The sequence below is a fragment of the Nyctereutes procyonoides genome, unplaced genomic scaffold, assembly GCF_905146905.1.
Source record: "Nyctereutes procyonoides isolate TBG_1078 unplaced genomic scaffold, NYPRO_anot_genome, whole genome shotgun sequence".
In the NCBI taxonomy this organism is placed as follows: Eukaryota; Metazoa; Chordata; class Mammalia; order Carnivora; family Canidae; genus Nyctereutes; species Nyctereutes procyonoides.
The window spans coordinates 15,192,388-15,215,834 of NW_026575122.1; the positions used below are offsets into that span (position 1 = coordinate 15,192,388).

General features: G+C 39.4%; 1 protein-coding gene across 7 annotated transcripts in view; it reads left to right on the forward strand.

The window, feature by feature from the left end:
- Positions 1-11,184: 11,184 nt before the first annotated feature.
- The window catches only part of LRBA (LPS responsive beige-like anchor protein), a 732,259-nt gene continuing 719,996 nt past the window's right edge, over positions 11,185-23,447 (forward strand). For 4 of the 7 annotated variants that reach the window (XM_055336397.1, XM_055336401.1, XM_055336402.1 and 1 more), the window contains exons 1-2: positions 11,185-11,444; positions 12,065-12,504. In XM_055336397.1, coding sequence (XP_055192372.1) covers positions 12,289-12,504 — 216 coding nt within the window. In that variant the 5' untranslated portion in view covers positions 11,185-11,444; positions 12,065-12,288. Of the gene's footprint in view, positions 11,445-11,668; positions 11,738-11,840; positions 11,952-12,064; positions 12,505-23,447 lie in introns of those variants that run through there. The other 3 variants (XM_055336398.1, XM_055336400.1, XM_055336399.1) reach the window with 3 other exon arrangements.

A 23,447-nucleotide genomic window follows, 5' to 3' on the forward strand; every position in this document is an offset into this window, starting at 1 on the left:
CCATTAGCTGATATCATATTAACTGGGGTCATGAGTAAGCACAATCATATCGTAATCATTTTCCTCCTTCTTGAATTGCTTTCCTCCCTTGGCTTCAGTGACTGCTCCTATTTTCCATCTACTTTATTGGCCTTCCCCTTTTCAACCTGCTTTGCTGGTTCCTTCTCCTCTCCTCACCTCCTCTTCACCACCCATTTTGGAGGAAAAAAATATATATATCCACATTAAAATGCCTTTGGGAGGGATGCCTGGGTGGCTCAGTGGTTAAGCACCTGCCTTTGGCTCTGGCGTGATCCTGGAGTCCCGGGATCCAGTCCCACGTCGGGTTCCCTGCATGGAGCCTGCTTCTCTGCTCATGTCTCTGCCTCTCTATGTCTCACATGAATAAATGAATAAAATCTTTTATTAAAAAACATAAAAAACTGCCTTCAGGAGCCCAGCCATTAGCAAACGAGTGAAGTAAATCCTTGACGTCACTGGTAACTCTTCCTCTAGCTCAACGCCAGTTTATTCCACTCCAGTTAATAGCATATCCGTCGATTGGTCAAGTCCAAAATCCAAATGGCATTTTTTATTGCTCCCTTCTCTTCATCTTTACCCTTCACATACAGTATATCGGCAAATCCTGTTGGTTCTATTTTCAAAATATTGCTTGAGTCTTTTTCTTTCCCTTTTCAGGCTCCATTTTGCTTAGGCTATTTGTTTATCCTAAATGATCTTTTGCTTTTATCTTTGCTTGCCCTCCTTCCATTCTTCACACACATCCAGTCATTCTAATCTCTGATTTTGAAATTGAAAATTCAGAAGATGTGGCTCTGGTCTTTCTTTTCTTTTTTTAACTGAAAAGTTAAGATTTACCTAGCTTGTCTGAGTTATCACCATTCAGAATTAACTTAATGGTACCAAAAAATGCATTCACTTTGGTTTCCTAAGAGTCGAATATTTGTGAACCTAAAAAAAATATATTTGCTCATTTGTTCTGTTCACTTTGTGCATCATCACCTTGGTTAACAATTGAGGGAGAACTGAAAAAAAGGAAAATTATGTTCTATTCTTAATTCTCACCCATCTGTAAATAATAAAACAGAATGCTGAAATATGCATTGTAGTCTGGGGTGGCTTACCAAACTAGTTTATACTTAAGTTAGTCTTACCTCATTTTTCCAGGCCTTCAATTCATTGAATAGCTGCTGTGCATTTTTTTTTTTTTTTTGCCTTCTAAGCTTCTACAGCTATGACTCATGGAACTAGATCAGCACTGCTATGTGCTACTTTCTGTATTATATTTTTCTCAACTGGTTAAAATTGATATAAGCAAAACACGTTTTGTTCTTCTAAAGCTTAAACACAAAGCTAAACTGTCTAACAGTCTTCCATTAAGAGAAGTTGGGTTTAGCAGAAGAATAAAGATTTCTAATTTTTTTTATATAACATAATTTCCTCCAGTTATTTCTTCCATAGCTGCAAATTATAGAACTTCCAGCAATCTTATTTAGATCCTGGAAATTAGAGTACATTTTCCTAAGTGGTAATTTTTTATTTACTTAACCACATTTTGCTTTAGAAATAGACTATAGCTGGTTCAGTCAGTGGAGTATTCAGCTCTTGTTATCAGGGTTGTGAGTCTGAGGCCCACATTGGTTGTAGAGATTGCTTAAAAATAAAATCTTAAAAAAGAAAAAAAAACTATTTTGAAGTTGGCACTGTTTCTGTGTTGCTTTTAACATGAAATCTAGCAAATGTTACTTTCTTTACACAGAACTCTCAATTCTTCTCCCTTCTGATTTATAAGACCATTGCTTTCGAAACAGAAATAATCTAAATGAGTGATAATAAAAATCTTCATATAAGTTATTTTAAATAACATCAAACTATATTTCATCAAAGGAGTATTATGAAGTAAGAAATAAGTTAGTTTAGTGGCTATAAACTTTGGCTTCACATTGGAATTACCTAGGAAACTGCAAAAAATGCTGATGTCTGGGTCCTAATCAAGATTCTGATTTAATTGGCCTGGGCATTGGGATTTATAAAAGGTTTGAAGTGATTCTAAAACATGGCCAAGGTTGGGGTGCCTGGGTGGCTCAGCTGGTTGAGTGTCCAACCTCTGGTTTCACTGAGGTCATGATGTCAGGGTCACGGGATCAAGCAGGTCATCTAGTGGATATTCTCTCTTTCTTCCCCTTCCACCTCTCAAATAATTTACTTTTTAAAAGATTTTATTTATTTATTTGAGAGAGAGAGTGAGCGAGAGAAAGCACATGAGCAGGGGCAGAGAGAGAGGGAGAAGCAGACTTACAGCTCCTAGAAGTCTACATATTCCTATCACGCCTTTTTAAAAAGATTTATTTATTTGTGAGAGAGACTGAGAGAGTGTGGGAGTGCCAGCACACAATGGAGGAGGGCAGGAGAGGAAGAAACTTCAGACTCAGCACTGAGTGTGGAGCCAACGGGGGAGCTCGATCTCATGCCCTTGAGATCATGACCTGAGATGAAACCAAGAGTCAGTCACTTAACTGACTGAGCTCTACCCAGGGAACCTCCTTCCCTTTTTTTTTTTTTTTAAGATTTTTATTATTTTTAAAGTAATCTCTATATCCAATGTGGGACTTAAACTTGTCACCCCAAGATCAACAGTTGCATACTTTTCTGACTGAGCCAGCCAGGTGCCCTTCCACCCTCTTTTTTAAAAATGTGGTTTAAAACAACACAGATTTATTATCTTACAGTTCAGGGGTCAGAGGTCCAAAATGGGTTTCACTGGGATAAAAATCAAAATATTGGCAGGGCTGCATTCTTCTGGAGATTGCAGGTGAGAATCTGTTTTCTTACCTTTTCCAGCCTCTAAAAGTTGCCTGAATTCCTTGGCCTGTGGCCCCCTTCCTCTGTGTTCAAAGACATCAGTCTAGTGTCTTCAAACCTCTCACTGACTCTAACCTTTGTTTCCCCCTTTCACTTACAAGGACCCCTAACTTAATCATCTGCAAATCCCCCTCCCCTCCCTTTTTTTAAAAAAGATTTTATTTATTTATTCATGAGAGGCACAGAGAGTGAAAGGCAGAGACACAGGCAGAGGGAGAAGCAGGCTCCATGCAGGGAGCCCGATGCAGGACTCAATCCTGGTACTCCAGGACCATGCCCTGAGCTGAAGGCAGACACTTAACCGCTGAGCTACCCAGGTGTCCCGATGCAAAGTCCTTTTTTTCATGTGAGGCAATACAGTCACAGGTCCCAGGGGTTAGGATTCAGACACCATTGAGAGGATATTCGACTGCCTACCACAAGCCCCATAGTCTGTAGTATTTTCTCCTTCCAACTTTACACACTCTGCTTGGTGATCTTTCTTATTCTAGTGAATGATGCCATATTTCTATCTACAACTACACTTGCAAATGATCACTGGACATCTCCCCTTGATGTCCCACAGGCTTTGGAATCCATGCTGTTTTTCACCTTAACGTCTTTGCACACTTTGCTATCTTGGTAAAAATGAAAGTGCAGATATCTCGTTGATACTGTTTTCATTTCCTTTGGATATATACCTATAAGTGGAATTGCTGGATTATATGGTTGTTCTATTTTTAATTTTTTAAGGAGCCTCCATATGGTTTTTTTTTTTATTTAGTTAGAGAGAGAGAGAGAGAGAGAGAGAGAGAGAGAGAGAGAGAGAGAGGCAGAGGGAGAAGCAGGCTCCATGCACCGGGAGCCCCATGTGGGATTCGATCCCGGGTCTCCAGGATCGCACCCCGGGCCAAAGACAGGCGCCAAACTGCTGCGCCACCCAGGGATCCCTCCATATGGTTTTCTAAAGTGGCTGCTCTGGTTTGCATTCCCGCCAACAGGGTACAAGGGTTCCCTTTTCTCCACATCCTCAGTAACACTTGTTATCTTTGGCTTCTTGAGAATAGTCATACTAATTGGTGTCAGGTGGTTTTGATTTGCATTTCTTTGATGATTAATGATATTGAGCATTTTTTAATGTATTTATTGGCTTTAAAAAAAAGAGTTTAAGTAATGTCTACACCTAATGTGGGGCTTGACTCACAACCCTGAGATTAAGAGTCACAAGCTTTTTTGACTGAACCAGCCAGCCCCCCCCCACCCCCCACCTTTTGGCCATTTTGATGTCTTCTTTGGGAAAATGTCTATTTAGTTTGCTCATTTTTATTTATTTTTTAAAGGGTTTTTAAAAAAATTATTTATTTATTTATTTATTCGTGAGAGACAGAGGTGGGGGGCAGAGACACAGGCAGGGGGAGAAGTAGGTTCCATGCAGGGATCCCGATGTGGAACTCGATCTCAGGTCTCCAGGATCAGGCCCTGAAGAGGGCGCTAAACCGCGGAATCACCCGGGCTGCCCAGTTTGCTCATTTTTAAATCAGATTTTTGTTGTTGTTTTTGAGCTATATGAGTTCTTTATATATTTTGGATATTATCTTCTTATCTAATATATGGTTTACAAATATTTTCTCCCATTCTTCAGCATTGTTTATTCGTTTTATTGATTTTGTGTGCGTGCATAAGGAAGATTTTAGTTTGATGTTGTCCCACATGTTGATTTTTACTTTTGCTGCTTGTGCTTTTGGTGTCGTATGCAAAAAAACATCACCAAGATCAATGTCAAGGAGCTTCCTCTATGCTTTCTTCTAGGCATTTTATAGTATCAGGTCTTATGTTTATGTCTAATCGGTTTAATTTTTGTGAGTGCTGTAAGATAGGGGTCCAATTTTTTTGTGTAGTTACTGGTAGCAACGTATTTTCCTAGAAGTGTGTGCCACACTCAGGAACATCAACCTTCCAAATATATTTCAAGTATTTGCTTAATGGCTAAATAGTATTTATAAGCTTCCATCAGTATGATATCTATGGAGAGATAATCTTAGACATCTTAAGTTTCTCAATATTTTGAGGAAAATGCCTAAAATGATGTACATTCCTTCAATGAATGTATTAATCATCTTGTTATTTCGTACAATGTTGCGCCTTTATAAATGCAAATTATTTAAAGTAATATAAAAACTGCATTCCACCAATGCTGACAATGGATGATTCCACCCTAGCAAATATGAAATCAGTTGGGTAGCTAGCTGCTAGTGATTTTAAGAGGCTAGTGAAATCCTATTAGTTTATCATATGAAATCTTCTGAAGGCAATAAGTTCCCTTCATGGCAAAGCCCAGTCTTTAGCCCGGTTTACTTTGGTCCACTCCACCTCTCTAGTTCAACTTCTTATTAACAATCTACTTGCTTTTCCTAGACTTAACCATTTTCCTATAACAATTATAATTTAGGCATGGGAGTCTTGGTCATGCTAACCTATTTTCATTCAAAGTAAAGCCAAGGACGGATCATAATCTATTCACTTGCCCTTCTGCTGCCTATCATGTAAGCACAGAGCCAATTCCATTTCTCCCTTTGTGCAGGGACAATAAACACTATAATGACATTTCAGACAATCATAATATCATCTAACGTCATGGGACATGATTTACCCACATTTGGATTCCTCATACATAAAGAGTACATATAAAGAGATGTAATCAAAGTGTGGGTGGTAGGATGAGTTTTTCGATATTTATTTACAGAGCAACCTTATTACTGCTCTATAGCTCTATTTTGAAGAAAAATCTAATGATTTAAGAGTCACAGTTGGAGTCAGTTGTTTTCTCAGTCCAAAATGTCCAACCATTCTGGAGACTTTCCATATTGTGGAATAACCTTCTCTGACTTTTTCATCTGGCTTATTCCTATTTATTCTTTAATATTCAGCTCTGATACCACCTTTTTCTTGAAAATCTTTCTTTTAGGCTTTCATAGGTTTTAACATACTGCATTGTAATGTCTGTCCCAATGACTAGACTGTGAGTTCCCAAGACAGGGACTAGATTTTTCTTTTACCTAAACATCTAATGTGGTGCTTAATATGTAGGATCACTACATACACGTTTTTTTTTTTTTTTTGAATGATCTTAATTTCTGTGAGTGAATTTCTTCTTGCCTTAAATATCTTTTGGTCCTAATCAGTACCACATTATCAGTGGTATATGACTCAAAAAAGGTAGAGTCCCTTGACTTAATGTATCATTAAAATATTCTGTATATTAACTATTTCCAATGCCATTTTTAATGGCTGCAAAGAATTCCATTGCATGGAAGAACCAGAATTTATTTAACCAACTGTTCTTTTTGTATTAGATACATTTCTAAGTTGTTATACATGTGCAGTAAATGAGGGTACACATTTCCCCTTTGCCAACACTGGGTACTATAAATATTTGCAATGAGAGAGGTAAAAAATATTCTCTTGATATTAATTTACATTTTCTTTGGTTATTAGTGGACTTGAAACTTTCCCCCCCTGTATTTTATTTAATTTTTAAAAATATTTTATTTATTCATTACAGAGAGAGAGAGAGAGAGAGAGAGAGCGAGCACGCGTGAGGGAGCATGAGCAGGGGGAGGGGCAGTTGGAGAGGGAGAAGCATACTCCGCATTGAGCAGGGAGCCCCATGCAAGGCTCCATCTCAGGCCCCTGGGATCATGACCTGCATAGAAGGCAGATGCTTGGGCAGCCTGGGTGGCTCAGTGGTTTAGTGCCACCTTTGCCCCAGTGTGTGATCCTAGAGCCCTGGATCGAGTCCTATGTCTGGCTTCCTGCACGGAGCTTGCTTCTCCCTCTGCTTGTGTCTCTGCCTCTTTCTCTTTGTGTGTGTGTCCCTCATGAATAAATAAATAAAATCTAAAAAAAAAAAAATTAAAGAGGCAGACAGATGCTTAACACACTGAACCACCAGGCACCCCTCCTCTGTATTTTTAATAGATATTTGCTTACCCATGCGGTGGCACATTTCTCAACAAAGAAAATAATTTGGAGCATCTGTAAGGAAATGGATGCTTTCTTTAATAAAATTAAATCTAGCTCTTCTCAGCAAAAAAGAGAAAACTCCCGGAAAATTTCCTGAGGACCTTATAACTCCAAATGTGATACCACACAATTCCTCTCTCCCTTGAGGATCTCTGGCTAAATACAGTGCTAGTATCCTCTTTAAGATATGGAACTCTAAATGACAATATAGATGTGACCAGGTTGGAATATTTTTAAAAGTTTATACTCCGGACAGAAAAAAGTAATATGGTCAGGAGAGTAACCCAAAACTACAGAATGTTTTTAATTGATGTTTTTGTTCTATCTATTGCTATGTAACAAACACTCCCAAAACTCAGTGTCTTAAATTGACAAGTACTTATTATTTTTAATAATTTCTGTATGGGTTAACTGGATCCAGCTGTGCTGTTTTATACCATGTGCTGTTGGCAGTGCTGCAGTCATCTGAGGATTCAACCTGGCTGGAATATCCAAGATGGCTCACTCTCATGACATAAAAGTAGATCTTGGTTAGCACACTTGCTGAAAGTAGAGTTGCCCTCTACGAAGCCTCTACCTCTTGTGTGACATATACAAGGGAAAAAAGAACTTAAAAATTCCCTATATGTAATAAGTTGATGTGGGTCATTTTGAATTTCTAGATATTAAACATATAAACTTTTAATCTTAAACTTTTGAGTTTCTATTAGAGTGGGTGACACATTTTAAAGGAAAATGTATTTTCCTTTTAAATTTTAATTGTTCCCAGAGCCTAATGCCCAGTAGATATATTGTTAATAAAGACTACTGACATAAAAGTTTTACCTAACATTAGTAAGATTTAATGAATGTATCATTTTCTCACAAGAAGGGTGCTGCAAGCCAGGACCATCTATTTCCAGCCTATACTACCATAAGCTATAAGGAGCAACAATTTGAAGAAAACTCCAAATCCAGAAATACACATCCAGGCTCCTAGCAAATCATGTGGGTGGTACCTTTCCCCTAAATTATCTCATGTATACTCAAGCAAAATGCCAATAAGTTACAATTGGGTAGGTTGGGTGTTTTTTTCTGGCAGAAAGAAAATTTTCTTTGTATATAGGTAAGGGTTTATAGATCAATAATCTTCTTGATTTCACTATGAAATTACATTCTCTTTGCTTGGGTTCCTCTGAGTTATGCACAGGCTTCCTGTTCTGCATGTACTGTTTTTTTTTTTTTTTCCCTTCTTCTTTCCCCTGCTATGGTTTTTTACATATGCTGAAGGCAAGTAAAATTATGAAAAATTTTACTCCTTAATTCTGTCAAGATGGTAATGTCTGAGAAATACAAACTAGGATAGTGATTAAAAAAACTTGAGCCTGGCTTTATAGGAGGTAATCGTTTCCCCCCTTTCTTCCTTTTTGTGTAGCATTTGAGCATGTAATATAGGGTTACGAGTAATGCAATACTGTAAACTCACCTGCTGATAGTTTCTATGAAAGCTTTTGACTAGAAAACATCCATGATAGTACCAAAAATATAAACAAATTTTAACAAATGGTAAAACTGCTTTCCATATTAAGATAGCCATTGATGCCAAGATCCTGCCCCCTCTAACTGGTAGTAGTTGTATAGATTCAAGCAAGAGCTTCCAAGTCAGAAAAAATTAAAGCAAGTATCTTAAAAGAGTTTTAACTCAATCCAAATGATATATACTGAGTACCTACAATGTTCAAGATTGTGCCATGAAGGAGCTTAATAAATGATGGACAGATAGTTCACCCTGAAACACTGATTCTATTCTTTAGACCTAAACAATAATCCACAGCTATTGTATTCTGTGGCTAGAAATGAAGTTCCCTCTTCTACCTTCCATGTGCTTTCTTTTGAATCCCCAATTTTTGCCACGTATTTTACTGTAACCGGGGCAAAGTAAAGCAAGAGGCTGTATAAATCTGAGAAACTGTAAAAAGTAGTTGACAATTTTTTTTGGGAATATTCGGGTAATTGTCTTATGTCCTCTTTTGTTTCACCAGTAGTGTTAACAGAGAGCTGGCAAATCCATGACAGATACAAAACTTAGCCCTAGTCATTTACTTATTTATCTAAAATTATTTTTTTAAGCTTTTATTTATTTGACAGAGAGTGAGCAAGCATTAAGCAGGGAGGATGGGAGAGGGAGAAGCAGACTCCCTGCTGAGCAGGGAGCCCAATGTGGGGCTCAATTCCAGGACCCTGGGAGCATGACTTGAGTCGAAGGCAGATGCTTAACCAACTGAGCCACTCAGATGCCCCAGCCCGTCATTTATATTGAATAATTGTGACAACACTGTGTTTAGGACATGCTCATTGTCATCTGCTCCTTTTCAATGGCAGACATTTATTTATTTAGCAAATACTTTACTAGCAATTATCAAGATATATTAACATACTCAAGGTAAGACTATCTGCACAAATCTGGGGAGGCAAAAATGCTATTATTAGCCTTTTATTAATGCCTCTCTACCTCAAAAGTGCCTGTCTCCTTCCCTACAGATGTGTTAAAGGTCAACTGAAAGTTGTCCCTCTATGTCAGGCACACCCTACTCCCTCTTATTCCAGACTTATTCATTTAACAATCTGAAATGTAGGGGCACCTGCCTTGGGCTCAGGTCATGATCCTGGGGTCCTGGGATCAAGCCTGGTACTCCTTGCTCAGTGGGGAGCCTGCTTCTTCCTCCCCCTCTGCCTGCCACTCCCCCTGCTTGTGCCTCTCTGTCAAATAAATAAAATCTTAAAAGAGAATCTGAAATATAAATCTGAGGTGTTTAGTTTTTCAGGGACTTAAAGAAAGCCAAGCCATTGATGTGGCTTGCCTCTTACCCCGGTAATACATGAATCACCAATTCGGATGAGAAAAATGTCTGCTTCATCTTTGGGAGTATTTAAATCTACCTGTGCAAAACAAGTATCTAACAAACATTTGCAATGATATGCGATTTGGTGCAGGTGAATTCATCTTGGTGTTTCTAAAAGGTGTACCGCTTTTCTGAAGAAGGTACCCCAATGCTCCGTGTCTTTTCTCGTTTACCTCCCCCCCCCTCCAAATTTCCACGAGATAGCTTGAAATTCAGTTTCCTTTTCAAGCCCATCTCAAACAACCCTTTCTCTAGGCAATTATTTCGCCACTCAAACCAACATATAGATTTTTCTCTGGCTCCTCCATGGTACATCCTAACTTAATTTGACCTCACTTTTTTTTGCCTCACCTTCATTTTAGGGAACGGCAAGTATATCAAACATTATTATTTTTTAAGGCCTTACGACTTCAAAGAGCACCTAAGGGTGAAAAACCACGTTCTTTAACGGTATTTGCTTTTCACTAAGGCACCAGGAAGACGACTGTTAACAGTGGGGGTGGAGGGGAAGGCCACATCACGATGACCTGTGCTGGTTTCACTCCTAACGTAATTTATCTCTTAAACTAATCTGAGAATGAGGCGAACCTAACTTTCACATTGGAAAATTACGAGAGGAAAAAACCCCTGAGAGCTGCAGGCAAAATGAGCCCCGCCTCCACGCTGCTCGGAGCGGCCGTCTCAGGAATCCTCCCTCCCTCAGAACGTGGGGGAGGCCTGGCGCGGCGGCAGCTGCGAGGCAAGGAACCGTCCCCTTTCCTCGTGGACACGCTCCCCCTCCCGTCCTCCGCCAAGCGGCGGCAGCTGCCGGGGCATCCCGGTGGAAATGTCGCTCCGAGTCTTCGCGGCGAGCGGCGCGCGGGCGGCGGCTGACAGCAGTCGGGGGTGGGGACTCCGCTCCCCTCGGACGAGCGCCGCAGCCCCGGTGGCTCCCGCGCTGCCGCCTCCCGGGCTCGTAGCGGTCCCTCAGGTGTCCTCCTCCGAGTCCACGAAGACACCCTGGCAACGTGGGGGCGGGTCCTCTCCGCGCTGGGAGACCCCGTGGTAACCTGACAACAGAAGCAGCCGCAGAATCACCTCAGCGACTTGTCCGCACACCTTCCCAGGTCGGGGGTGGGGGGCGTGCGGGGGGGCGGGGAAGGACGGGGCTCCTGGAAGCAGAGGTCTCTTCCCGCCGCTCGGGGACGCACCCGGCGCTGCTTGGGCGAGGCCGCCGGGGCGCCCGCCCTCCCACGTCGTCTTGCCTCCCGGCCCGCGCCGAGCACCTCCGCCGCCCCCCCCCCGCCCCGCGGCCCCGCGGCCCCCTCGGCCGCCCGCGCTCCCCCACCGCGCCGCGCCGCGCCGCGCGGCTGCCTCCGCCTCCGCCTCCGCCTCCGCCTCCACCTCCGCGCCCGCCCGCCCCACCGTCCCGCGCGCTCGCGCACGCGCACGCCGCGCCCGGCGGCCCTCGGCGCTGTCATGGCGGCGGGGAGTAGCCTCAGTGGGCGCAGGGACGTCGGCGCGAGCCGTGGCGGGGCGAGCTGTCGCAGGAGCCACCTCACCGCCGCCCGCAGCCTCCGTCGCGGTGTCCACGGCGCCAGCACGGGCTGTTTTTGCAAAGGCTGAGCGCAGGGGTCGGGCGGGCCGGGAAGCCATGGAGTTCTGTGCAGCCGCGGACTCCCGGGGAGCGGACTAGGGAAACTTGGAGGCTGCGACCAGGTGCACTGACCTCTCTCCCTCCCTCCCTCCTCCTCTCCGCGCCGCCGCCGCCGCCGCCGCCGCCGCCGCCGCCGCCGTCTCCCCCCCCTCCCCTCTCGCCACAGCACACAGCTCCCCGCCTCCCGCCGTCGAGCCTCAGGTGCCCGAGTGCTCCACTCCTCCCCCTGGGCCGAGCGTGGAGAGCGCTCCCCGCCCCTTCCCCCCGCCCCCGCCTTTTCCTGCCCTGGATCTCCGCCGCCACCTCGGTCTCGCGGCTCCCTGGCGGGGGGTGAGGACGAGTCCCGCGGGTCTGGGTGAGGAGGAACTTCCTACTGCTGTGGTAGCTTGCCCCCCCCCCCGCCCCCCGCCCCCGGACCCTTCATTTTCCCCCGACAGTTTCCCTCCCGGTGCACCTGCGAGGAGAGGTAGCCCTGCGCCGGGAACCTGCGGGCGCGTGGGGGAGGAGTGAACCTGCTCGGGGGCCTCTGGAAGAACCCGCCTTCGCTTAGAACCTGCCTTCGAGCCAAGGTCGCTGTAGTAACTTACTGGACGGACAGTAACGATTCCCCTCCACCCCCTCCCAAAACAGAACCCCTACAACAACACCTAGCGCCTTTAACCTTTATTTGATCTTCCAATAGGGTTTGGCGTTGTTGTCAGCCTCGGGGAGAGAGATTGGACAAATACTCTCCAAGAGGACGAGGGCGACGCCAAGGACTTTCCCCATCAACTGCTTCTGGGGTTTCTCCACGGCTTGGAAGAGCGACCCTCTTCGTGTCGCGTTGCGAGCGTGCGCTTACTCCTAGTGCAGCAGTGGCTGCCCCGTAGGGACTCCCCGTTGCCCTTCCTCGTGAACCGGCTAGCAATGGCTAGCGAAGACAGCGACGTCCCCTCCCCGCCGCCAACAGGTGACGACGGGGGAGGTGGAGGGAAAGAAGAAACCGCTGCAGAAGAGAGTGCATTGTCCCTGAAACCGGGGCTCCCCATCAGGGGCATCAGAATGAAATTTGCCGTGTTGACGGGGTTGGTTGAAGTTGGAGAAGTATCCAATAGGGACATTGTAGAAACTGTCTTTAACCTGGTAAGTACATACCTATTTTATGAGCATATATTCTCAGGGGGGCTGGGGAACGAGACGTTAAGGCTGGAGCCATGTGCTTGATTCGAATTGCTGATGGCTTTTTCCATGGATAAAAGAACAAAATTCTACTGGCCTGAATGAAAGAAGTTCTTGTATTTTTCAGTTTAAGGGGAATTACGTGAATTTAAGTGCTCCAGGTTTCCTGCAAGTGAACTTTTGGGCTAAGGAAGTAGTTGTTGCTTGGAAGTATTTTTGTGTGAGCTCAGTGGAGGAGTTTTATTATATAAACATTTTTTTTTTTTCCCCTTGGGATGTGTAGCTAAGTCTGCGTTTCTTTTTGACATTTTAAAGACATTTTTTGTGACTTTTTTGGAGTTGAGAAACAAATGCCCTACATACTTCTTACTCTTGAGTCTGCCTAGGTTACATTTTGCTGTATGTTTCGAACTCAAAAGTTTTGTTCACAGGGCTGATGAAAGGTCAGTTTGCCGCAAAGTTAGTATTTATATTTTGATCAGTTTTATTTTTAGACGTAACTAAAAAAGATTAGATTTTGGAATTAATTTAGGGTTTCATCTTGTGAGAATTGAATGGCAGTTTGAGAAGGATTGTGGCAGATGCAGTGTAATCAAACCTATTTCTTTGGTGAATGCGTGTCCAGCAGTAAAACATCTTTGGTCAATTGGAAGTTGCTGGTTATATACTGTGAACTACGAATGTTATTTTTGAGAGGTGGGCATGCAGTACTTTCATTTTTTTCTACTCCAGCCTTAGAAATGGTTATTTCTAAGGGGCCTTTTTTTTAGATTTCATTACTGCAACTTCTGTTGCTCATCTACTTAAAGATGAGAAGTAAATTATTCCACCTCTTCTGCCTACTTACCTGTGTTTGAAGATAACCGATGGGAACAAATATGACTATGTAATAGCTCTAATAACTGTCTAGCACCCTTCCCTTTGCCTCTGTATTTTCAAGGTTAGGTTTGTTTTATTCCAGGGCAGTTAATTATTTCCTTCACTAGACCTTTACCAATAGTCTGGTCACCTGCAGTATGACTTCTAGAATGAGAACGAAGCTAAGTGAAATTCGCTTACTTTTGGAATATAAAAACTTTGAACAATAGGGTATTTCTCTAACATTTGTTTGCGTATATATAAATACAGACACACAGGTACACATTTTTTTTAAATTTTTTTTTTTTAACTTTTATTTATTTTATGATAGTCACACAGAGAGAGAGAAAGAGGCAGAGACACAGGCAGAGGGAGAAGCAGGCTCCATGCACCGGGAGCCCGACATGGGATTCGATCCCGGGTCTCCAGAATCGCGCCCTGGGCCAAAGGCAGGCGCCAAACCGCTGCGCCACCCAGGGATCCCCACATTTTTTAAAAACTATAATGGAAATGTTCAAATATACATAAATACAGGATAGTACTCTGGTATCCATTATTTCAACAATTACTAAAACTTTGGGGATCTAGTGTGTTTTGTGATCTTTAAAAGTTTGTAAATCTCAAAAAGATACCTGGTAAATGGATTCATTCCTTCAAAATAGACTTGAAAAAAATTTTTAAAAGATTTTTCTTTTTCTAAACCTCATGTACCTTGACAAACAAATTTGTGGTACTGATACAGCCCATAATTAGTTGTTTGTGTGTGAAATACAACATTACTCTGGCAGAAGGAGGATTCGAACTCCTTTGTTTGTTAGAATGCCTCCTATGAAGGTAGATGACCAAACATGAGTCACCTGCATTCTATTAAGGAAAATCCAAATTCTGTAGTAATGGTTTGCTTATATACTGCTTAGATTTGTAGGCCTGGTAGGGATATAAGATTATCGGGTACATCCTGCACAGCTACCTGTTTTCATAGTAATAGGTGTCCAGTAAAAAGGAGAGGGAAAATCTGTTCAGTTATACCTCTTTACTGTCATTCTCTGCTCATGCAGAGCACGGGATTAGATTAGTTCCTCCCTTAAAATACTTCTCATGTTCTTTCATGGATCTGTAGGGTCTTGGCTGGTCTTTAGAAAATCTTGAGAACTGAAATTTTGGGAATCTGATAAGCCAGTCCATCTCAACATTTTTAGTACTACAGCACCTAAATATCTCCTGATAGTTATTAGCTTTGATCTTAATTCTGCTCAAAGGAGGAAATGACATTAATAATCATGATTTTATAGAGGTTGTGACTTGTATTTACTATGTGCCAGGCAATGGGCCAAATGCTTTACATGTTTTTAAATTCCCCTTTCAACAACTGTTTAATATATATCTCATTTTATAGATGAGGAGACTGAGACACTGAAAGGTTGAATAGATTGCCTGTAATTTGGTGATTCTTAGAATGGCAACCTTTCCAGGGGTACATCTTTCTCTTGAGTTGATATAGAATTGTTTGCTTCTCTCAGCAGGTATTTATAGCTCAGGCGTAACTTTCCTCAATATAAGGATACAAAAAACACTGGTCCTACTAAATATTAATGATGAAATAAATCTCCAGAAGAATTCTTTTCTTTTCTTTTCTTTCTTTCTTTCTTTCTTTCTTTCTTTCTTTCTTTCTTTCTTTCTTTCTTTCTTTCTTTCTTTCTTTTTTAGAGAGCGTGAGTTGGGGGGATTGGGAGGGGCAGAGTCAGAGGGAGAGGGAGAGAATCTTAAGCAGACTTCACCCTGAGCCCAGAGTCAGATGTGGAGATGGATCTCATGACCCTGAGGTCATGACCTGACCTGAATCAAGAGTCAGAGGCTTAACTGACTGTACCACCCTCATTTCTTCCTCTAACATTCAAATAGCTTTCACAAAACTGCTTTAAAAAGTAAAAAACTGCTTAAAAGCAAAAACGTTTCTCTGGTCATTCAGTTGTTTTTTTTTAACTTGGCATTTGGATGTAGAAAGCTTATTAACATTTTTTTTTTATAGTCACTATATTGTGTTAAAATTTATAAAATTGTGAAAAATAGAATACAGACAGAATATGTAATATGTGTAAGTAATAAGCTCTGTAAATCTTCCATCTAACTTAATCAGTATATTACCAATTTCACTGAATCTTTGTGTGTGTTCCTCCTTTATCCTATCTTCACTGGAGTTTTCATTAGTAAGTTTAACATTTATAGCTATCATAACTTTTTCTGGCATTTTGTTAAATGCCAGATTATGTCCTACTGTTGCTTTTTTACTGATTACATATTAGCTACTTTAATAATATTTGTGCTGTTAAAATTAAACAACTTCCCTTCCCTTGGAGTTGTCCAAATTAGTAATAGAGCCATACATTCAGAGATCTTTACAAAGTACTGTGTCCTAACTTTGCTAATGTAGCTTGGCCTTATTGTAACTTGATCAAAATGCCTTTGAAATTTACCACTGTTTTTATAATTTCTTTTGCAAATCTGTTTTATGGGTAAGTTTTGATTAATAGTACAAGTGAATTCAAGTGTTTCAAACTTTTATTCAACTTTTACATTTTTCTTGTTGCAACTTAAAACCATTTCATTTTGTTTTTATCTGTATGCTAAAATAATTTGTCAAGACGTTTGGACCCAGAGTAATTAATGTATTGGCATGTTTTCAGGAGCTTGCTGAGTTTAAGGTTTCTATCAGGTCTTTAAAAGTATTCAGTTCAAGGATATTGTTTCCCATGGGCTAGTGACAAATACATGTTTTAATGAAATTTGTTTAAAAAGTATATGATTTTCATTAAAATGTTAAAGCTTAGAAGGTAGAATGTAACTTTTCATGACTCATTATATGTCATTTGGTATAGGTCTTGCTAAAGATATTAACGGTACAAACTTTTGATACCTCCAGGAACTAAGAATATCACATAGAGGCTCTGTTAGTATTGACTGTGTGCAGAGGGATATACTTGTAGACTTAAAGGGGCAGCTTCTATTCCATTCTGGTTGGTTGTTGGACTGTGGTAATAGGGGCCCAATAGTCTCTCATACCTTTTGATTTTTCAGGAAGAATTGGAAATTTAGATTTTAAATAACATTTTAAAATGTCCAATTAAATGTTACAGACCACTGTGTGAAACCTATAAAATTTGAGGGAGTTATTTTTCAAGCCTTTATATGAACGTTTATTAGATAATGACACAAGATGCTTGTTAATGTGTTCCCCAACCCCCATGAATTTGTACATCATGTTATAGGTAATAGAAAACTTGAGCTGGTTTTAAACACAATAAAAAGGATTTATAGTCTCCAAGTCCAAAGGTAGGACAAGACTGACAGTTACACAGTAATGTTAAAGATCAGTTTCTTTCTGTTTCTGTTCTGCTTTCTTCAGTCTGTTGCTGTTCTTCTCACGATTGTAGGATGGCTGCCAGTGATGGTTGGGGCCATATATATTTTTGTTCACATCTCTTGGGAGAGAGAGCCTCACTGTCCTAACATTCCAGATAAGAGTACTGACTGGATTACTGAACTAGTGACTGTGGCTATTGAAATGGTTGATTGGCTTAAACAAACCTAGGCCAGGATGGGGTTATTTTCTTTGAAGTGTATGGCCTCTCTGGGGAGAGGTGGATACACAAATGAAAATCTGGGTAAGAAATGGAAGGGTAGAGGTGCCTGGGTGGCTCAGTTGGTTAGGTGTCTGATTTTGGTTCAGGTTCTGATCTTGGGATCCTGGGCTCCAATCATGTGTTGGGCTCCATGCTGGAGGTAGAGCCTGCTTGGGATTCTCTCTCTCTCTCTCCTGCCTCTTTCCTGCTTGTGTACACACATGTTCTTTCTCTCTCAAAATCTTAAAAAAAAAAAAAAAAGAAATTGAAAGGATAAATGGATAGTTGGATAAACAAGCAACGATGTCCACTATTCTTTCCAAATGCATGATAATATAATAGTAATATGTTTGTTTAAAGAGAAAAAAATTCATTCATTAACTCAATATCCTATTGTGATTTTGAGCAAGTTTTTTAAAACCCTTTGTGCCATAGTTTTTCCTCTGTACAATAGGGAAACTACACTGTAGCCAGGATTAAATGAATAAATACTTGTAAAGCACTTAAAATAACATGTGGCACATTGCTATTATAAGTATTGATATTATTTTAATATTTGTAGTTTTAGATAAGTCATCATATACCAACCTTATTTTTTATTTCTGTATAGCTATTACTAGCCTTATTGGCTCTGCAATATATTATGTAGTTCTTTTGAAATATACTTAATAGCCATTGTGATTTTTTAGAAATGACTTGCTTTTAAACACCTTTGTTGAAATTTATATACCGTAGAAAATCACTTGTTTTAAGTATGCAATTTAGTGATTTTTATTAAGTTTACAGAGCTGCGCAGGCATTACCACAATCTAATTTTAGAACATTTACATCCTGTGTTCAAGATGTTTCATAGTTTTAGCTCTTGCATTTAGGCCTGTGATCCATTTTGAGTTGATTTATTAAAAAAGAATTTAAGTAATTTCTACATCCAGCATGGGGCTTGAATTCATGATCCCAGGATCAAGAGTCTCATGCTCTTCTGACTGAGCCACCCAGGTGCCCCCATTTTGAGTTGATTTTTGTATGATGTGATAGAATGATAAGATAGGGTCTAAATTCATCTTTTTGTATATGGATGTTACCGCTCTTTGTTGAAATGGGTATTCTTTCCCACTGAATTATCTTTGCACCTTTGTCAAAAATCAGTTGACCATAAGTGTAAGTTCCTTTGATCTGTCTGTTCTTTACTACTGCCCCACTGTCTTAATTACTAAAGCTTTGTAGTAAGTATTGAAATAGAGATATGTGTCCTTTTACTTTATTCTTTTTTTTTTTCCAAGGTTATTTTGGCTATTCTCTGTTCTTTGCATTTACATATTAATTGTCGGATTAGTTTATCAGTTTCTGTGAAAAAGCAAGCTGGGATTTTGATGGGGAGTTGTTGAATCTATAGGTAACTTTGAGGAATATTGAGTTTTCCATTTCGTGAATACGGACTGTCTTCCCATTTATCAAGATCTTTCTTAATTAATGAATGTTTTATATTTTCAGTGTATGAGGAGATGAATTATTTGAATTAAAAGTTTTTTTGGTTTTTTGCTATCAAAATATTTCTTTAGGTAGCTTTGTGCATTGAAATTTCTAGAAGTGGAATAAATGGTTCAAAGTATATAACATTTATATAGATCATGAGTGGATATTGTTTATTAATGATAATTAAAAGGAATTTAGATAAATTGATGAATTTTAAAACCTTTATAGTTTCTTGGAGGTGATGGAATTAATCATTTAGGTCCCTGCAGGTATAGTGTTGTTTCCATTTAAATTGGTCCACTTTAAACTGAGAAGTCATTTGGAAAACTGAAAAATCAGAATTTTTCTTTTGTTTGTGAATTAATAGAAAAAGAAAACTTTTGTTTTTCATACTGACCTAGCTAAACTTATCTAGTATATTTAATTTTTATATTATAAGGCATCTCTTTCCACACATAAATCCTTTAAAATATTTTTAATAGTTTCTGTATATGTGAAGGAAAAATTTCCAGAGTGCATTTGTTTTATAGTACTTAGATAATAAATTGTTTTATTTATCTTTATACTCTAGAACTTTACAGTGTTTGACACTTCAAAAATGTTTGTTAAAAAAAAAGTTTGTTAAATTAAGTGGAAATATCCCAATCTTATCATTTAATAAATTACAGTCATTAGCCTAATTTTATTGTTCTTTTCTGAAAAAGACGTGTTGTTCAGAACTTAATCCATATTTCTTTTACTATTTTCTATTATGAAGTTACTTTTTATGTAGATTGCATTTTTCTTTGTACAGTTTTGAGTTACTTCAATAATCTGTCTTATCACTAAGGAACAAATTTTGTTGACTTATTTTCAGAATAGTCTCTTATAACCTCTTAGTTTTTTCCTTTTCTCTAGTATTATTTCATGTAATGGGATATATACTCAGAAACTTACCTGTATGCAGTGAGTCTTACTAGTGAGTCTTTGGCTTAAAAGCTGTTGGGACAATATATAAAGTAAAAAGCAGAAGAAGGAAACCATAAAAAATAGAGGTTACATGAATTCTTTCTAATTTGCTAAACTAATTTCATAAAACACTACTAGTTTTAGATTTTTAAGATGTTTTGTGTATCTTTGTGTATCTTTTCTGATTCTTCACAGATATAATTGGATTTGTCCAAGAGTAATACGTGTGACTGAGATGTATTGTGTGAAGTGCAGAATTTCTTGTTAATAGAGGTTGTGAAAGACTGCATATTGGGGATTTTGTAGAGCAGACTCTTTAGGTAGGAAATTGTATGTACACCAAAAGACTTCTAAGATTATATAACTATCTGAAGTTCATGTTCTAATTTTTGTTAGAAACCACACCTGGGTGTTTACATTTATTTCTCAGGCTTCTTTTGACCAGAGTTATAAGTCTTTTAGTAATTTATGTCCTATAAAAATTGCAGTTTTAGAGGTGAAGGGCTGGATTTTCCATATATATTTTGAGAAAGATGGAAACTGATGAGGTCTCAATTATGTTTTTGTTTTTTCTTTTTAAAGATTTTATTTATTTATTCATGAGAGACACATGTACAGAGAGAGGCAGAGACATAAGTAGAGGGAGAAGCAGGCTCCTCGCAGGGAGCCCGATGTGCATCTTGATCCCGGGATTCCAGGATCACGCTCTGGGCCAAAGGCAGGCTCTAAGCCGCTGAGCCACCCAGGCGTCCCTCAATTATGTTTTGTTAGAAGTAAATCAGCTTGGGAACTGAAAAAGATACTCTTTTTGCCTAATAAGATCTTTGTTCAATGAATAATAGCTTAATTGTGGTGTGATATTTTTATTTATAAACTACAGTAAATCTTACAAAGCTATGAGAATTTTAAATTATCAGTCCTCTGATGAGGTGTTTGAATTTTGTTGTTTCTAGTGAAAAAAACTGAGAAAGTAGTACAAATATGTTATCTTTTTAAAGTTTTAATTTAATTAATTTTAGGGCACCAGTGAGTGGGTAGAGGGGCTGAGGGAGAGGTGGGGAATGCCAAGCAGACTCTGGATTTCACCACTCAGATCATGACCTGAGCCAAAAATCAAGAGTTGGATGCTTAATGGACTGAGCAACCCAGGCACCCAATACAAATATGTTATCTTAAATCCCATATTACAGTATCTAGTTGAAACTGGTTTTTATGATCTTTGGGCTTCAATATCTTGAATAAAAATAATTATATCTCAGAGCTTATAAATACATTTGTATTTGTTTGAGTTACTTCAATATCTGTTTTATCACTAAGGAACAAATTTTGTTATTTTCAGAATAGTCTCTTATAACCTCTTAGTTTTTTCCTTTTCTCTAATATTATTTCATGTAATGGGATATATACTCAGAAACTTACTTGTATGCAGTGAGTCTTACTAGTGAGTCTTTGGCTTAAAAGCTGTTGGGACAGCTTTATGTTAAAAAGATTTTAACATAAATCATTTTTAAAAAAGTGTTGGTTTTATGTTAATACATGAAACTTAAAAAAAAGTCCTGATAATGATATGATAGTCAACCAGTTTCAAATTGGTGTCAACAAATCTAGGGGTGCCTGGCAGGCTCAATTGGAAGAGCTTGCGATTCTTTTTTTCTTTCTTTTTTTTCTTTTTTAAAAAGACTTTTATTTATTTGAGAGAGAGAGAGAACACAAGTGGAGAAAAGGGGCAAGAGGAAGAGGGAGAAGCAGACTCCTGAGCAGGGAGCCCCATGTAGGGCATGATCCTGGTATCATGACCTGATCTGAAGGCAGATACTTAACCCACTGGGCCACTCAGGCGCCTCGAGCTTATGATTCTTGATCTTGGGGTTGTGAGTTTGGGCCCCACATTGGGTGTAGAAATTACTTAAAAAAACTTTCTAGAAACAAAGTAGGCATGCATTTTAGAGGCTCATTGGTATCTAAAATGGAGAAAAACTATTATTAAAGAAAATTATATAAAGGTATTATAAAGTGATTAATATTGTTATCACTAACTCATTTTCTTACATCAAATTGCTGTGAAATTGATAGACATTAAGCAGACACAAAATCCATAGCATTTTTAGATAATTTTCCCTATTGCAGGCATGAGTGGATAGGCAAAGTAGTGCCAGTGGCCAGAAGTGTGAGTGGGTGATTTTGTCAGTTTACTAAAACATTAGGTGGATTTACAGTTCTTAATCTATTTCAAAGACTTTGGGTTCAGTTTTTATTTTCAGTGTTGGTAGGATGATCTCTGGCTCTTGAGGTAGGGGAAACATACATTGATAACTGTGATAGGTTTTTGAGTGTGAAATTAAATTTTTTTTTGCGTTATCATAGCAATATCTAAGACTTACTGAGCGTGCCAGGCTCTGTTTGATGTGGTATTAACCCAATTCATACAATTTACATAGGTGTTTCTTTTAAACTTTTTTTTTTATTTTTTTTTAAATTTTTTTTTATTTATGATAGTCACAGAGAGAGAGAGAGAGAGAGAGAGGCAGAGACACAGGCAGAGGGAGAAGCAGGCTCCATGCACCGGGAGCCCGACGTGGGATTCGATCCCGGGTCTCCAGGATCGCGCCCTGGGCCAAAGGCAGGCGCCAAACCGCTGCGCCACCCAGGGATCCCTACATAGGTGTTTCTACCAAAATGCCTTGTGTTTTTGCAAAAGCAGACTAAGAAACAGGATTTATGGGGGAAAATAGGATTGGGGTGGGCCATTCAAAACCTGTGGCACCTTGTGACCAGAATACTAACAAAATCAATAATAATCCTGGATGAAAATACTATCAAGGTTAAATCTCTACTAGTATTTTCATGTTAGCATCACATTCACTTTGTGGTAGTAACCCTGGAGCTCATGCTTCCTTCATTGATATGTAGGCTTGGTTATTTTAGTTCTGATAGACAACATTTTTATCAGTATTAAATATGTGATCCACGGTGTAGCTTTCCTCATTAATTCATTGTTTTAATACAGTGAGGAATGTTTTTGTGGTTTTTCATTCGTATTTGCAGATTGTTGGATATTTAACATTGTAGAAAAAGCATACTAGTTCTTGGAGTCATTAACCCAGGTACTATTTGCATTAAAGGAAAGCAGTTCTGCAGATTTTTAGGTTTTTCATAAAATCTTTGCGTATTGCCAAGTTATTCTTTTTAATTCTTTTGGAAAAAATTATGTATGAACCAGGATCATATCCACACCATTCCTACATTATTCTACTCTGTAATTCAAGGCAAAGATGTAAGTTGTATAGAAGATACTGTGCTATTATAATATTCATTTTATAAATGGTGAAACTGAGGCAGAGTATATGTAGTTTGCTTAAGTCATTGCTGAGATTCAAGTCCAGGGAGTCCACAACCTCAACTGTTAACCACTAGGCCATATATGGTCTATAACTACAAAAACCCTTAAATGTAAAAAAGTGGCTTAAGGCATCTTTCAATTTTGTATTTGAATAGTAACTCTGGGAAAGTAGATTGTTTATGAGCTGCCTAATATAGTCAAGATTTGCCTTATGAAATGTAGGGTTATTCCCCCCCCCTCCCGCATTTAAATACCTAAAATGCATGTTAGGAAAAGAGAGGTTTTAGTGAATATGATTTTTATTTTTATTTTTTATTTTTTGAATGTGATTAAAAATATTTATTTATTTATTCATGAGAGACACAGAGAGAGAGGCTGAGACATAGGCAGAGGGAGAAGCAGGCTCCCTGCAGGGAGCCCGATGTGGGACTCGATCCTAGATCCCAAGATCCTAGCCCTGAGCCAAAGGCAGATGCTCAACCATTGAGCCACCCAGGTGTCCCTTGAATGTGATTTTTAAATTGGATGGAATTAATGACATAGTTAAACATTATACAAGATAGTGGAATTTGCTTCTTTACTTTCATGGTTAAGATTTAATTAGCTTAGGGGTGCCTGCGTGGCTCAGTCAGTTAAGCATCTGCCTTTGGTTCAGGTAATGATCCCAG